The 16888-nt window shown below is 48.4% G+C and overlaps 1 protein-coding gene across 2 annotated transcripts; it reads left to right on the plus strand.

Moving 5' to 3' along the window:
- Nucleotides 1-936: 936 nt before the first annotated feature.
- Nucleotides 937-16305, plus strand: UPRT (uracil phosphoribosyltransferase homolog). 2 transcript variants are annotated; one of them, XM_039386443.1, is made up of 8 exons: nt 937-1241; nt 6418-6460; nt 11060-11129; nt 13383-13445; nt 14252-14413; nt 14527-14650; nt 15023-15121; nt 15915-16305. In XM_039386443.1, the coding sequence occupies exons 1-8, from the start codon at nt 952-954 to the stop codon at nt 16051-16053; spliced, it is 990 nt and encodes a 329-aa protein (XP_039242377.1). In that variant the 5' UTR covers nt 937-951; the 3' UTR covers nt 16054-16305. The 2 variants fall into 2 exon arrangements, with proteins under 2 accessions (XP_039242377.1, XP_027594641.1); XM_027738840.2 differs by lacking the exon at nt 14527-14650.
- Nucleotides 16306-16888: the final 583 nt, after the last annotated feature.

Consider the following 16888-nt stretch of genomic DNA (forward strand, 5'->3'; position numbering starts at 1 on the left):
GCAGAATGTCATTGTCAATATTCCATCAGAACATGAAACACTCCTCTTTGTATTCCATGAAAGGAGTATATATTTCTTATGCAGTTGGTCATTCTTCAGAATTTCAAAATTGTATTAGACAAAAAAATTAGGGACTGTACTAAAGAGAGCATGAACTGAATGATTAAATGCATGTTTTCCATCTTCAGTTTTAGGGTCTCATTGTGAGTTTGTAAGAGCTGCTGTCCCTGACACAGCGTCCAGGCACGTGGAACGACTCCTCCCTCCCTGTTACACGGTGACGAGATTGTCTCAGGATGGTGTTGTGAGGTTTGACCATACGTGTTTGTTGAGGCATTAGAGCTGTGTCAGATCTGTGATACCACAGTTCAGGGTTCTTTTATCCACACGCAGCATATTCCGTGTAGCACGTTTCCCCAGAGCTTGGCACGGTGGAAATGTGGACGCGTATCCGTGCCGAGAGCTGTGCTGCGGGGCGGAGCTGTCCTGGGTGTCCCTTCAGACATCACTGGGTGTAGCTACACCTGGGCAGCTGTATTCAGGAAGAAAACACAATTACGTTTTTGGACTTCCTCGAATACTACCTCATCTCTTACTCTGCATCTATTACAGTTTCTATCATCCGTAAAGGCCCCCCAAACCGAATCAAATTAAGCGGGATAAACCCCCGCAGCAGGACTCGGGGTGCTGCGCTCACAGGGGGCTGCGGGGACACGTCCCCGGGGAAGCCGCGGGGCAGCGGAGCGGGAGGTGTGGGCCGGGCCGGGGCAGGGCCAGGGCAGGGCCGGGGCCGGGCCGGGGCCGGGGCCGGGCCGGGGCCGGGCCGGGGCCGGAGGGTTCGGAGCCGGTCCCGCCCCCGCGCTGAGCGGCGGCTGCGGCCGCCAATGGAGCGCGGGCGGCGGGCGCGCTCCCCCCGCCCCGGCGGCGCGCACGGGGGCGCGGCCCCGGCGCATGGAGGCGATGCCCTGCCAGAACCAGCGCCTCGGCCCGCGGCCGCAGGAGGAGCCGCCGCCGGCCGCCACGGCCACGGCGGGCGGCGGCTCCCGGCTGATCCGCTTCGCGGAGCCCAGCGAGGACAGCGGCTGCCCCAGCCCGGACAGCAGCAGCAGCAGCAGCAACGGGGTGGTGGCGGCGCCGCCGGTCCCCGCGGGGGAGGGCGGCGCGCCGGCCATCGGGCCGCAGCTGAAGCTGCTGCCCATGAACGACCAGCTGCGGGAGCTGCAGACCATCATCAGGGACAAGTGAGCGCCGCGGGGCGGGCGGGACCGCGGGTGCGGGGCAGCGCGGGCTGGGGAGGAGCCGGGGAGGCTGCGGGGGAATCGCCGCCGGTCGCCCCTCCGTCCATCCCTGCCTCCCTCCCTCCCTCCCTCCCTCCTCAGGGAGCCGCAGCCCTGCCGAGCCGCTCTCGGCCGTACCCCGGTGCCGGCTCCCTGCTCGGCGCGGCCGCCGCAGGGATGCGCAGCCCGTGGGGTCCCGGCGCGGCCGCGCTATCCCCGCCGGGGCCGGGGGCCGATCCCGGGGGCCGATCCCGGGGCCGGCGGGACGCTCCTGTGCCGGGTTGAGCGCCGGGCCGGCGGCGCGGCCATGTCTGGTGACGCGGGGGCAGGGCAGGGCAGGGCAGAGGGCGGGCAGCGCTCCCGGGGGTCCCCTGCCCACCCCACCTCGGGGCCGCCGGGCACTGGGGCAGCGGCTCGGCGGCTCTCGAACCCCCTCACAGATCTTTGCCCTCCCTGATGTGAGGTTTTTGCTCATCTCTGCGCCGTGGGCGGCTCGGAGCTCGCGTGCCACATCATCATCCCACGGAGCGTGCGGTACAAAGGAGTGTAAAGCCCTGGAGGAAGGAGGCTGTACCTTAGTGGTCACTCCGGCGGGCCCGACAGGAGCTGGGCTCGTTCCCGCTGTCCGGATATTGTGTATCCTACCCGCGGGACGGGGCGTGGAGCCGTTCCCGGGCTCTGGCTGTAGGGAGATGTGAGCACGGTGTTCCACAGCACATCTCGGGTGGTGAACACATGGTATGTCTGTAGCTTTGATTGTTCAGCACTTGGAAGGTGGTATTGTAAGGTATTAAATTTAGTATGCAATATAAGACAAATATAAGTAGCATCCGTCTATTAAAAGCATAATTTACCACCTCTGATGCAAGAACCACCAGCAAAAAGGTGTGAAATCAAGTTTATCAATAGAGTGATCAGATTCTGAATAAAACCTCTTCCTGCAATGCATTGGCTTTGTAACATCTGCAATAACTAACTCATTGCACAGACACTGCTTGTCCCTGTGCTTTGTATCTGTCCATCTGCATAGTCTACGTTTTGATATTTTTTGCTTCTTGAGACTTACTTTATAGCTAACAGTAATACAATTTTTAATGCCAGACTCTCTCAAAGAAACAATACCTCCATTAATTTTATTAGCTTACCTGAGCTTTGCTACCTTAAAACTAGTTGTGGTTTGGGATTTTTGTCTGGTTTTGTTTGTTTGTTTTTTGGTTGGTTGGGTTTTGGCTTTTTTTTCCCCTTAATTTTCAAAGTATTGTGGAAAAGCATAATCTGGCAGGCAGGAGCACCCACAGGTAGTCTTTGTGTAAGGACGGCACTTGTGGCAAGACCACACAGAAGATCTCTGCAGGTGAGAACGGTGGCCTGGCAGCTTCCCTGCAAAGCAGAGAGGGAAGCTGTAAGTGGGCTAAGCAGAGAAAGAGGGAATCCAGACTAGGCTTGATGATGGCCTGTAAAAGGTTTTGAGGTTAGTGAAAAGGAAATAGCATATAGGCAAATACAAACAATGTAGTTACTGTACTTAGTTATTATTATTTTGTTGTAAGCAGATTTTGAACTGTTGCAAGTCCATTTAATAGGTTTCTGGTTATAGTGAGCTTATCCAGAAACCAGCAGCTGCAATTTTAACTTGGAAGACATTTTCTTAGAGTTGCATCAGCTTCATTGCACAAGACTTTGGTAAGAGGAAGTCTAGAATAAGGCTTGTAAATAATGAATTACTCAGAGCAGCTACAGCAGTCGCAGACTGTACTTTATTCTGCCCTGGCAGTGGGGATGTAACTGTCTCTTCCAAGCTCCCTTCCCAGCCAGTGAGGAAAACTGGACAGCAGCCTGCTCAGAAAGGCAGGTGTAGACTTTGTAGGTAAGGACAATAGGGAACCATTATTTTTGTGTTCTGTTCCAGAAATTCAGCTGCATCTCATTAAATAAGAGACCTCAGACTGGCTTATTTTAGTCCCTGTCATTCAGAAAAATGCTGGAACATGCCTAGCTGTGAAGGGGAGAGGCTTTTTTGGGCACTGTTTATTAACCTTTCCCTGGGCAGGTGCAATCTGCCTTAAGAAAACTCTGTAGCCACTGTAGCATTTAAACCAAGTACTGAAAGAAACTTTTCCTCAGAAGTACCCTGGTTGTGAATTGCCAGCTAAAGAAAAAACTTCATTTGCCTGATCATCATGTCCTGTGGAGTTCAGAGACACCTGGGTCCATGATTTAGCCTGGTAGACTAAAATGACCATGTATTTCTTTTACTTCCTTAAAATGAACAAGAACTTGGTCTGTGTGCTGGAGTTGGAGAGATGGGTAGATCACCTCAACTTGCCTGGGTTTGCTCATTTTTCCTCAGGCTTGTCACTTTTCCATCCAGTGAATGCTTAACGGGGGGCAGATGCCTTTTACACTGTGTGCTGGATATGAATCTCGAGTGCTCTAATGAGGTGTGAACTGATGCATTTAAGTATTGAACGTTCTGGAACAAACAGTTACAGCCTCTTCCCAAGGAGGGAATTATCTCAAAGTGATTTCTGGCCTTACGGATGAGAACCAGGGATCTGGAAGCTGAAATGAGTTGTTCAGCAATGTGTTTATGTCGAAGCAAACTCATTAGTTCAGGTTGGTAGTGTCATTTTAACTCCTAATTTAACAATAGACATGATTTAAATCCAGATATTTAAAGGTTCTTGTGTCTGTTAGGTGAGATCATTCTGTTGTTCTCTGCTAAGGCTTCTCACTCCCTAGGGAACAGTGATACCATAGAAATGCAGATGGCAAAGCAGTGGGACACACAGTCCTGGCTGCTGCACAGAGCAGAATGATTCAGGAGTGTATAATTCACCTGGGATGAGTAAAGCTGACTGCTGCAGCAGGGAGGGTGGGATCCCTTTCACATCCCACCCCCAGCCCAGGCACTGAAAAAATTAAATGCTGAAGGATGTTAAGTACTGAAGTACTGCAGGTAGAACATGGACCTGTTTCTCAGCTACATCATCTCCCTGAATGCCATCAGTGTGTCCAGTGCCTTCGGTTTTCTTAAAAAGGCCTTTTACAAATTCTGTGTAGAGAAGGGGGTTTTTCCAGCCTTACCATCACAGTGAGAAACTGGAGTTAGAGAAGCCCCCAAGCCTGCAGCCCTGTCCGTGCCTGTAACTAAGGACCGAGTGCTAAAGCAGGAAGAAACCCTGCGGTTACCTTGCAAATCCAAAACCCATTTCTTCTCTCAAGACAGGCAGGTGACTGCAACTGTACATCAGCCTTGCTCCCAGGCCTTCAGAAACAAACTGAGATGACTTTATATTGTTACCACAAAGCTCCCGTTGTTAGCTGCCTGCCTTAAGTTGGGATTTAATGCCTCATCTTTTTAGATGCTGTCTTGTTACTCGATCAAGAAGCTGAAACAGTTTCTAGTCTGCCATGGATCGTTACTTTCTATACTTCTGTCTGGTATTTCAGGGGAACAGTTATAGTGTTTTCACAGAAGGCTTTTTTTCTGCTCGTAGGATGTGGGTCTTGAAATGTGGTCCCGGCTTTGCAGCTGCCCATGTACACAAGGTCTTTCATTTTCAGTATAACTATTCTCATTTTATGCAATGTGGTTTTCTGTTGTCCTCCCCGTCTCAAAAACCAGGCATGATAAGGATGTTCAGTGAACTGGGCATAAAATCATCTGTGTCATTGCAAGGACAGAGTAGTTAGTTTAAAGCCTGTAATAATCTGTATTAATAACTCAGAGTATCCACCCTAAATATATATCACTTTATTGTAGACTTGTCTTGCCACCCATTTTTGAGATTCGGGTAGATTTTCTGAAATGCCATAGTCTGGGAGAACCTAGATGTGCCACTTTGCTACATTCCTTTTTTAAAAAATACTTATATTTCCACCATAGATGGAAATATGAATCCTATCAAAAATCTTAATAAAAGTAGTTCTTATAATTGTAGGGGTTTGGGGTTGTTTTCCGCAGTTTTGGGGGTCTTTTTGAGTATTACCTGGTTAGTGTCAAAGTGGCAGAAAGTTAGGAATATTCTGTTGTTACCAGAAAGAAGGAAAAAAATAAAAGCAAACAGTGTTTTTAGTAGTGTGTTATTAGTACAAGCAAAGAAAATAGATTAGGCTGACACTCTTTTTAAACCTCGTTTTTTCAGTGTGGCTCAGTGACCAATTCCCAGGCAATGAGCAGACAAACCTCTTGCCTTTCACTCATGTTGATGTGAGATGTCACAGAACCTTGGGGATTAAATGCAGAACTCTCTTTCTGGTGTTAAGGAGACCTCAGAGTATCACAGTTTGACAGTGAGAGAGGGGTTTTCCTGCTGTGATTAATACAACAGTTCATTTCAAAGGACCTGTCTGCCATGTGACTGCTGTGTCTGAGTGTTTTGAAGGTGAGTGTCCTGCAAGCCTGAGCTCTTGATTGGAAACATGTCCTACTCTCATGGAGTGAGAGTTGGTCTTGTCATGGGAGGCAAGGTGTTAAAATCTGCTCCTAAATTTCAGGCTTTTAACCTTTCATTCTGCCTGCTGAAGGGGCCAAAAGCCAAACAGTCATATGAGTAAAGGGTTGTACCCAGGCTAATCAGAGGCAGAGAGGTGTTTTAATGGGAATGCTTGTTAATCCCTGCTCACTTTAATCTCAGGTTCACTGATCTGTTCACATTGTGAATGAGTTCCAGATAAGATAGGATATGTCCCCTGCTTATCTGGTGTGTTGTCAGTCTCAGGGCTGGGATCTGCACTGTCATTGTCCACGATTTCTAAACTGAAGTTCTTCTTGCTCAGGGCTGCAGGGAATGCACCAGATTGGTGCACATCTGAGCCTGGGAGGTGTTTTGGAACTGAGCTGGAATGGCAGTACAATGGAAAACCTACAGAACATCATCCCTATGTGTTCATGCTTTAATTGCTACTGGGACAGAGCAGCAGTAAGAGCCAAACCCTGGGTTTTACTCACTGCATCCCAGTGCCTGCCACCAAACAGGAAACCCATGATGCAGAATCTCTGGGATAAATTTTGTATACAGTAGGAGATTTTTCTCTGAACTGCCTTAGGATATATTGCCCTTGAATTAATATTATATTTAATCAATGTTCGTAAAGTTATTCCCCAATTTAAAAAATAAATTATTACTTTTTTCAGGAAATCCAGTAGAGGAGACTTCGTATTTTCTGCTGATCGTCTGGTAGGTGAAGAATGTCTTCTTCTTGGCATTGCACTTGGTAACTCTTCCATTAAAAAGGTCTTTCAGGACAGAATAATGGTGGTGTGAGAGCAACTTTCCTAACCAAAGGAAATTGCTATTTGACAGCAACTCTCTGTATAGGGACTTCTGTTCTCTGTTTCATCTCAGTGGATTCCAGAAACCATGTTATTATCAGACACAGCTACATGAGGACAGGGAGCAGTAGTAATAAGAGACTGTTTATAAACAGATGCACAGAGGCTAGAGATAATTGAGTTTACTTTGAAACAGCACTTTTGATCTTGTGAACAGAGCAGTACAATTTCTTACAGCCTAGATGTTAACAATGGCTTGCACGCAGAAGTGCCTCCTGGCACTTGTTGTGTCTTAGATTAGTAGCTTGGGGTGCATCCACATAGAGAATTTGTTTTTAGCCATATGGTAGTTACTATCAGGGACAAAGCAGCTGCAAGTTTTTAGTAAGAACAAAGACTGTTGGGAATGCAGCCTTTTTCTCATTGAAATTACATGCTTAAAGAAAACCACAGCACTTGCTACCACACCTATACTTCCTTGGATGCAAGAGGGTGTTTGCTTTTTGCAAATCCACTCTCATTAACAGAGAGTCCAAAGACCATTCAGTTCCCAGTGCCATTTGCCACAGCAGGCTGGTTCCCTGTGACAAGCCCAGTCTTAATCCAGGTCTTATCCAGGCTTGCTCAGGGCTTAGGTATGACCACAACGCAGGATTGTGACTGAAGTGCTTTTTATCTTTGTGGCTTTCCACTTTCACCCCCCCTGCATTCCCCTTCTTGAGAACGTTTCCTGCATTCCAGTAGCTTATTGTGAGGGATTAGTGTGAAGGACCTCTCCCAGGTACCTTCTCAGTCTACATGGATGTCCTGAAGAGCTCACTGATTTTTTTTTCCCCCCATCATTGCTAGAAAGTGCAGCTTCCAGGCAGTGAGTTCAGGCCCTTGTACCAGCATCTTTCATGGCTGGGCAGCAAAGCTAGGGAGCTGCTCTTCACAGAAACACCTCTGTGTGCTGGTCCTGCAGCTCTTTGCTGAAGAACCTGCTGGTCTGTTTTCCATTTTTTTTTAGGAAGAATTTTACACGGAACAATATGTAGGAGTCTCACTTTCTGTGTGTTATTCCTAGGTGTGGCAAAGAACAGTCACAACTTCATGTGGGACACGGTTTCTACTAAACTTAGCAAAGTACAAGTATAGTTATGACTTGCCGTGTTTTCCACCCAATGAGCAAACGGAGCTTAATGGCAAAACTCAAAACATGAAGAGAAGAAACGTGTGTGGGATTGTAGGGGAACAAAATACACCTTGCTGCAGAGAGAAAATGAGAATGCAATTAAGCTTGGTATTAGCTTGGCAGCTGTTAGTGGCAGTGTCCCGTAAGATCACCATAAGGAGAGGCCTTAAGGAAGGATTCTAAAGCTGATAGATTTCTGGCAGTTTGTTCCTAGTGTAAGAGGATGATACAAAGGAAACATTCAAAGATACTTGTGAGCAAAAGCAGTTACCACGTGGTGGTTTATCAGGGCGTGTCTGAAAGCCACTGCCAGGGCTGGGATCCTGAAGCTGAAAGATGTGGGATTAAAGTTATGAGGATGAGGACAATCCATCGGGTGTTTGTGAAGGAAGCAAGCCTCTGGCATGGGAAACAACCAGTCATTATGACTTGTGGTGAGACAGGTAGAACTCACGACGGGTGGAGGGACTGGCAGACAGCTCCTCCCGGTGCAGGAGGCTCACACTGATCCCAGCACCCACACATTGTGCAGGCACTGAATTGATGTCACCTCAGGTCACAGGTACACCAGTGCTCTGCAGCAGAAAGCAGATTTTGGGGTGTGACTGGGGGCCTGAGGTTGAGGAATGAATTAGTTTCTCAGCCCTGCCATCACTCCCTGTATAACACTGAGCAGGTCCCTTTCTGCCTGCTTGCCTCTTTCAGGGGAGGATAGTTCCAAAGGGGTTTGAAATGCTGAGCTGCAAGGAGCTGTACAGATAGAGAGCATGGCTGACAGCCCTGCTGTCCTGCCTCCTTTCAGCTTCCAAGTAAAGTAACACAGAATGGGTTAGATCCCCTAGGAGTCACTATGATTTTGGAAATGAGGTGATGCATGGCTGTCCCATAAAAAAGTTAGCCTGCTGTGTGCCCACAGATGGGGGAACATCATAATGGTCACTCCAGAATTTATTTACATTCCAGTTTCTTGACCTTTAAACGCTTCATCTTTTTCCAAGTTGCAGGCAGGCAGGGGAGGTGTAACAAGCAACTGCCGAGATCGCAGATACCTGTTGGGGTGGCTCTGAAAGAGCTCCTGTTTTCCCAGTTTGATGTGGTTGGAGCAGCACCACCTCCCGCTGCACCCTGACTGATTCCTTATTTAGTTAAGTTTAGCTCCCCTTTAAATGAGAGCACTGTCACCTGCTTGTTAGAGTTGCCTATATCCAGATTTCTCTGTTCCTGGAGTCTGAGGAACTGGTCAAACCTGATTTCTTCCCTGGTATTTGTGGTGAGACTTCATTCACATGCTTAATTGGCTGAGAAAAGATAGATTTCACTAACATTTTCATATCCTTGAAATGTTTATGTGGTAGTTGGCTAAAGCTCCTTGGACCCTCCATTAACTCTTGTTTTTGCTGACAGCTCTAGCAGATCTTGTACTAATGAAGGTTCAAAGCAAACAGTATTTCCCTTTGTTTACTGCAAAGGCCCTGGGGTAAATCCTAAATGTAAAACTCTAATAAATGAGCACGTTGACATATAATTCCGTATATCAGCATTAAATGCTTAATCTAAATCTTCAGCATAACTCTGGAAGCCTTGACAGTTTAAGCAGGCCTACCAGAAATTAACATCCCTTTTAGCTTTGTTTTTGTTTCCCAATTAAAAATAGACTTTATTTTTCTTATTGATAACTTTAATTAACGGTTTTAATTTCTGGTCACATTCTTTTACCTTGGGACCTAAACTTTGCTTTCCTGTTTCACGTGAGGCCATAATAATACCTGGTTTAGCTTCCAAGCAATGGCAACCACCTCTCTGGGAGAGGAACAGGGCTGCTGGTTCTTGGGGCTAGAGAGAAAAGAGATAGAAATTAATCCCTGAGCATGGAGGTGGCAGAAAGCACAGTGCAAAAAGAAGTGTTTTATCAACACTGACAAGTTCACAGAAGAATCCTTCCAGCCCCTGTGTAAAACATTGATATGTGTAGGAAGATCAAGGAGATTATTTGACTATAAGACCTCCACTGCTTTACTCTAAACTTTTGGCAGATGATGTAGAATGTTAACCCTGTCAGCAAAACAGGAGTATGAAAAAAAGTGTTTCTTCCAAATCTGGCTCAAAAGTTGGGGATTTTTTGGTGTGAATTAACTTTAAAAAATAAAATAAAATTGGGTACAGATGTCCTGGAAACTGCCCACCACCTCTGAGTAAGGCTGCCACAAACCCAGCTCTAGGAAAAAAGTTGGACTAAAATGACTAAAAAAATCTCCAAAGAGGGATTTGGGGACCATCTTAAGGGACCATCTCTCATTTCTAGCAGAGGCTGCCTGTGTGCCAGGAACTGGGGCAGAATGGAAAACCAGAAAAAACCTTCCAGCCTGCCGTGCCCTGTTTCAGGGATGGGAAGTGCCTGAGGGGAGCAGTACAGCTGCTCCATCCCAGGAGCAGTCCCCTCACTTCTGCCATCCTGCAGGGACTTTGGAATAACTAGGCTCATCTCTGGCTCAGCTGTAGCTCTCCTGGAGCAGTTCTGGCCTACAAATCTTTGGCTCGTGAACAGAGAGAAATTTAACATTTTTAATACCCAGAGCATGTTTCAGGGGCAATCATGATGAAGATATTTTGGGAACTTTGCCTGGGGTGCAGCTGCAGGGCAGCCCCAGGAGAGGACTGGGGGGGTTGTGGCCACTGGAGGGGTGTGTGACTCATGAGCTGCACCTCCACCTAAACCATCCAACAGTGGGGGTGGTTGGCAGAGCATCCCACAGTACCCACAGCTGGCTGGTGCCAGGAGAAGGTGATAAAGAGATTTCTAGATCTGCTGACTTGTCTTTGGGCACTCAGTGGTGTGTTTACATTGCTGCAGCAATGTAAAAATGGCTGTTCTGGCAGCCCCACTGCAGGTTAGTCCTGGAAATACAGATGTGAAAATAGACCTCAGAGCTCAACTGGGGGGGAACTGAGGGGGGAAATTTTCCCTTTCCCTCACTAGTATTTCCTATCAGCAAGTGAAGTTACATCGGTGCCTCATTCATCTGTTGAGAAAACTTTGTCTGTGATGTCTAGGCCTGCCAGATATAAATAAAGTCAGTTTTATGATTGCTGATGAATCCCCCTTTCCCCCAAATTGATTCTGCAGTGCCTTCATTTGATCTGTGGGCAAAATGTAGGCATCACCACAGAAAGGTCTCTAAATTCAGTCCCTAACTACTATTAAAAAGACCCTTCTAGACCCTTTGGGCTGTTAGGTGTTCATCTAGTGCTTTTAAAAACTGCTAACATGGACTATCTTATGTCCATACATTACAAATCCCTTTGAGCTGACCCATCTCTTTGGTTCCACAGATCAGACTGGTGGTTGAAGAGGGACTGAATCAACTGCCCTACACAGAATGTACTGTGACCACTCCAACAGGTACGTGGGAAAGGACTCCTCTCCTGGGCACGACAAGAAGTGGAAGTGTAACTAATATAAAAAATACAGAACTGTTACAGGAATCATGTAATATCTCTAGGTGGAGGGCACTCACAGGATCATAGAATCCAACTCCCTGCTCCCCACAGCACTGCCTAAAACTGAACCCTGTGACATCCAGATGCTGCTTGAACTCTGACAGGCTCAGTGCCCTGACCACCTCCCTGGGGAGCCTGAAACAGTTCACCATGCAGGCAGAGCACAGTCCCTTCTGTTATTTAAACAGCTAGAAGGTGTAACAGCACAACTGAGCAGAACATACAGTCACATGATTGGCATTTCAGTAAGTTTTAAATTGGTCTTTCAAAACTGTCATGACAACGTGCCAGTGTAGGTGCAAGATGAGTTTACTTGCCCACACCACAACCTTGAATTAAAACTGAGGACATTTCACATGCCCATTAAAGGAAAAGTACTTGGCATAAGCAGTTTTGCCTTGTCAGCCTAAATCTGTCCCTGCAGCTGGGGCCAGCTTGGAGTGAGGATGAGCAGGAAATGAAAAGTGGCTGCGTTGGCACTAGAGGAAACCCTGGCAGTAACTGTGGTTTGCTCCCCTGAGCTGTGAAGATCCATAAGTTGTGTACATGAGGCAGCTGCTGAGAGCATCACAAGTCAGTGGGAACTGAGTGTGTGGTGTGACCCACAGCACACCTGTAAGACATGCACCAGGTGAGTCCTGTTCCCCTGAGAATTCCATTTGCAGTTCTGCAGGGAGACATTGTCTTAGTTTAACAAGATAACAATTTAGAAATTAAAAGAGACTTCAAGTGGAAGTGTGGAAAAGGAAAAGAAACAGCTTTTTATTAACAAAATCTGAATAAACAACAAATGCTGTAAGCAAAAACTTTGAGAAGAAACAACAAAATCCCAAATCCCCCAGGTGGGGGGGAGGGGAAACCCACGGCAACCCAGGGAGGGGGGGCAGGACTGTCCCGGCAGTTCAAAGCTCTCGCAGCCACGTGTGCTCGCAGCCAGCGGTGAAAAAAAAACAAGTCCTTTTTCCCACGGGCAGTCTTGAAAGCAGAATACCTCGCTCTGAGATGGGTCGGTCTCTCTTTCTCTCGGTTGTTCTCCCCCTCTCAGGAAAAGAGAAAGAGGCAGCCAAAAAAGGGGCTCCTGCTCTGTCCGGTCCCGGACCAAACCAAAAGCCCCCGAAGCAAAGACTCGCAGCCCTCCTGCAGCCCCCGCCCTCCCCCGCGAGCCCTCCCCTTTCCTCCTCCCCTCTCCTCCTCCCCTCTCCTCCTCCCCTCTCCTGCGCTGCCCGCACTCCGCCCCCAGCCCCGAAGAAAGGGCGTGGGGGGAAACGGGGACGGGACCCTAGGGAAGAAAAAGAAAATTCCGACATCTGTTTTCAAACCTATGACACATTCCCCCCCTCTGCAGTAAATCATGGGTATGTCTTTGCTTTGTTAGAGAAAGGATGGACCGTGAAACTCGGCAGAGCTTAGGCAGCACCCAGGGGGCACTGTCACTTCCCTGGGCTCCTTTGGAAGTGAAACAGCAGCTCCTTTACCTCTGGGGCACTGCTGGCACCTCTGCTGTCACCTCTGCTCCATCAGTCCGTGACAGATCAGTGACCATCCCCCGTGTGTCACTCAGTTTGACTGGCAGGTCTCCTGCAAGGGACATCACCTGGAAGCTCTACAGGTGTTTTGAGTGGGAAGTCTCATGTGCACACCATTGCCCCTTTTTTCTTTTGGTGATCAAGTGGCACTGTAGGATCATATTTCAGTTCTGACTGTCACCTGCAGCACTGGGGGATGCACTGCTCACCTTTCTTTTGCATAGTGTCCTTTATTTAAAATAGTCACCAGATCCCTGAGCTATCAAACACACACCTGACGGGATCTCTGCTGTAAACACACACCTGGCAGGATCCCTGCTATAAACACACACCTGACAGGGTCCCTGCTGTGCTGCTGTTCTGACATGACTTTCAATGATAAAAAGAGCACAAGTTCTTTACCAGCTGGGTTTTGGCCCTGTTCCCATTGCTTGCTGGAGGGCTGCAGGGTCTGGGGTGCAGGGTGGTTTGTGCCACCCGTGCAGACCCATGGCCTTGGTGTTGTCCCCTGGGTATTTGCAGGATCTTGGTTCCATTCCTACCGAGGTCATGTCACACAGTGTCCCCAAAGGGGTGTCCAGAGGGGGCAGAAGGGAACTGCCACTGAGCCCTGGTTTCTTTCCTCACAGGACACAAGTATGAAGGAGTCCGATTTGAAAAGGGAAACTGCGGGGTCAGCATCATGAGGAGTGGTAGGTACTGCTGCTGTTACAGGAGTGTGAATTAAACACTTTGGAAACCTGTAAGAACTTCCTTGCAAAAAATGTGCAACAATATTTCTCTACAGCAAAGGTTTACCCAAAGCTGCCAGTTGTTGTTCTTTCTTGGATATCCTTGATCACAAATGTCCAGAAGTGTCTTTCATTAACATTTTAGGCAACAAATGGCTGCAACAGATTTCCTCTGGCCTCTTCTTCTCCCTGTGAGGGGCCAACTGCCCTCCCCTGTTCCCACTGCCCACTCCTGCCCAGAGCCAGGGCCCCACTCCAGCCACGCCCCGTGGTGGCAGAGTTATTTCCCAGTGCTGTGCAAACCTTGGGATCTGTGCTGTCAAATCCATTGGCCCCACAGCTCCTGCCCCACACTCTGCACCGGGGGGGCTCCAGGCAGAGCTCACGGATGTTCCCCAAACCCCACACGCTGGTTCTGCCACTGCCAGCTCTGCCCTCTGAGAGCTCAGCACTGCTGTGTGGGAACAACAACAGCCAGGGGCTGGGGAACACCGACACCTCAGGAACACCAACAGCCAGGGCTCAGGAACACCGAGGAGACTCAGTTTTCTGTCTCAGCACAGAAAAAAGGAAAAGAACTTCAAGTGTTTTTAGGACTGAGGACAAACAATCTCCCTTTAGAACTGTTCCCAGAGGAGCAGAGGAGGGACTGTCCCTGTCCCTGCAGCGGGGCTGTTTCAGCAGTGGTGGGACTGTCCCTGTCCCTGCAGCAGGGCTGTTTCTCAGCCTGTAACCCTTTGCTGTTGGGGCCTGTGCTCTCCCTGCAGGAGAGGCCATGGAACAAGGCCTCCGGGACTGCTGCCGGTCCATCCGCATCGGGAAGATCCTGATCCAGAGCGACGAGGAGACCCAGCGAGCCAAGGTGTACTACGCCAAGTTCCCTCCAGACATCTACAGGAGGAAAGTGCTGCTGATGTACCCAATCCTGAGTGAGTGTCTGCCACCTTTAGGGACAGTCAGACTCCTCGGAACGGGGAGGGCCTGAATGAAAGGAAACCCTCCAAATTTCAGGGGCTTGGATGAGGTTTTCTGCTTGGTTTAGGTGACAGAGCAGGGAATTATCAGGCTGTGCCAGGACACACATCAGTCAGCTGCACCAGTGGGAATGCAAAGCAAATCCTTTGGCCATGGCGGTGTTTGGAAGAAAGGCTGAAGATTAAGACTTGGTATAAATTGATTTTTTTTAAATTTTGCCATGAGACAAGATTCAAACAGTATTTTTCTTACATTATTAAAAAACATTTTTGAATCAATATTATAATCTGAGAAGTAAATTACTTTAAAATTAAATCCAGTTAATACTGACAAAAAACCCCTACTCTGATAAGGAGTTTGTTGGGATGAGGTAACTTTTCCAGTCTAAGTTCCTTCATTAGGAGTGCAACGTTTTCTGGTTAATACATGCAGAGGTGATGGCTTTCCAGTGGGAAAGGACAGAATCACCATTCAGTCACACACCAACATTACCACAGGTATTCTCAGACATGTTCGTCATCCAGGGGAAAAACCCACACAGTCTGTCCCTCTGTCCCCTGCAGGCACTGGGAACACTGTCATCGAGGCTGTCAAGGTGCTGGTGGAACACGGGGTCCAGCCCAGTGTCATCATCCTGCTCAGCCTGTTCTCCACACCCCACGGTGAGTCAGGGCCTTGGGGGGCACAGGGGTGTCCTGGGGAGGTGACATCAGTCCCACGTGTGACACAGTGGGGCAGAGCTGGGCCTCTGCCACAGCCCAGTCCCGTCACTGCCCAGAACAGAGGGGGTTGGGGGTTTTATGGCTGAATTGTAAAACAGAGCCGTGGTGTGGGCAGTGAGTGGGGCAGCAGAAAGGAAAGGGCCTGTCACGCCGAATGGGAAAGGATTCCTAAAAGCAGGATTTTGCAGCACTGCCAGGTCCATGAAGGGCTTCTGTGGCTCCCAGAGCAATGGCAGTAGCCCATGGAATGGGATGGGTAGGCCCAGCACCAAAAGGATACCATTCTGCCAGGAGTGGGAGGTGAATGGAGCTACAGAACAGTCCTGTCTGCACGGTAGAGATGTTACCTGGGAAAAGGGGATCTAAACCAGGGACATCTGCCTTTGGGAAGTACGAAAATGGGCCTCCTGTGTTTTAGAAATGGGCCATGGCAGAAATCACTACCAAAACACTGAGCTGGACTGCAGGGACTTATTCCTGGCAGCCTGGAACCACTTTAGTCATTAGGTGGGGAGTACACGTGTACTGTAAAGGAAAGGAAAATCCAAAGAAGAGACCCCCAAAAAAGCAATCCCCTGCAGTCAGGAAGTTTTCTTCACAGACATTAGCTAAGGCAGGAACAGAAAGTGGAGACAGGAGCACAGAGCCTGCCTCACCTTCAGAGTGCTGCTGATCCTGATTTGGCATGTGCTGAAGCACTGTAGTCATTATTGTCTTTGCTTTTTCTTCAAAGGTGCCAAATCCATCATCCAGGAATTCCCAGAAATCACCATTTTAACTACAGAAGTGCATCCTGTTGCACCAACACACTTTGGACAGAAGTATTTTGGAACAGACTGACAATCTCAGAACAACTGGATGTGACTCTATGACATTACAAGAGGTTTTTTCTATGTTTTATTATTGTTGGGTTGTCAAGGGCATGTTTGGGAACTTTTCTGGCCAAAGGGGGAAATACTTGACTTAGGTGAGTTCTGGCCTGAACAGGGATCAAAGCACTCTGGTTACATGGCCAAGCATCTCCATGTTGGGGTTGTTAAACTGCCACACTCTGCTTTAACTTATTTATTCTTCTCTCTCCTGTCTGTGGCTGCCTGCAGAGCAAATAAACCCACTAAATCCCACCAGAGCCTCCTTCATTTCTGGGGTCACTGTCCATCGCTCCAGGTCAGCCAGTACAGCCACTCCCAGTGCCTCCAAAACTAGGGGTGCACTGGGACCTCAGTGTCCTTCTGAGCAGCCACTGGGAAGTTTGGGCAGAATTTTTGGTCTTCGGCTGGTGGCTGAGAACCAGAGGAATTTTGCTCTGTGTACATTATTTTCAAATAGTGAAACATCCCCAGTTGTCTTGCTCAATGGTCCTGAATAAAGAAGCTTCCTAGTGCAGCAGACATACCCTGGAAAACTGGGAATCAGGGGTGGGAGCAGCAGTGCCTGTGGAAATTCTACGCATACAGTACTTGGGAGTTTTAGGAGTCAAAACTTGTGGCTGGATTGGTCTCACCAACCCTTTTAAATGAGGAAAACCGCAGCAATAAGCTGGGACTCCATTTCTAGTTCTGTTCACAGAGCAACAGGACTTACAGCCAGCAGACAAGCATGGCCCTCAGAGCTCAGCAGCCTTTCCAAGCCCTCAATGCACTCATTGTATGGGTCACATTAAACAGCAATCAGGGCCAAAGTCCTTCTGTCTTTGGCTTTAAATCC

The sequence above is a fragment of the Pipra filicauda genome, unplaced genomic scaffold (genome assembly GCF_003945595.2).
Source record: "Pipra filicauda isolate LSUMZ 115617 unplaced genomic scaffold, ASM394559v2 scaffold484_size733096_pilon, whole genome shotgun sequence".
Lineage (NCBI taxonomy): Eukaryota > Metazoa > Chordata > Aves > Passeriformes > Pipridae > Pipra > Pipra filicauda.

Bases quoted from the DNA above. Each gene is read 5' to 3' on its own strand.
- UPRT (XM_039386443.1), top strand. From the start codon at position 952: ATGGAGGCGATGCCCTGCCAGAACCAGCGCCTCGGCCCGCGGCCGCAG. The intron at 11,130-13,382 runs GTACGTGGGAAA...CTTTCCTCACAG, and splicing joins TACTGTGACCACTCCAACAG to GACACAAGTATGAAGGAGTC. The intron at 13,446-14,251 runs GTAGGTACTGCT...CTCTCCCTGCAG, and splicing joins GGTCAGCATCATGAGGAGTG to GAGAGGCCATGGAACAAGGC.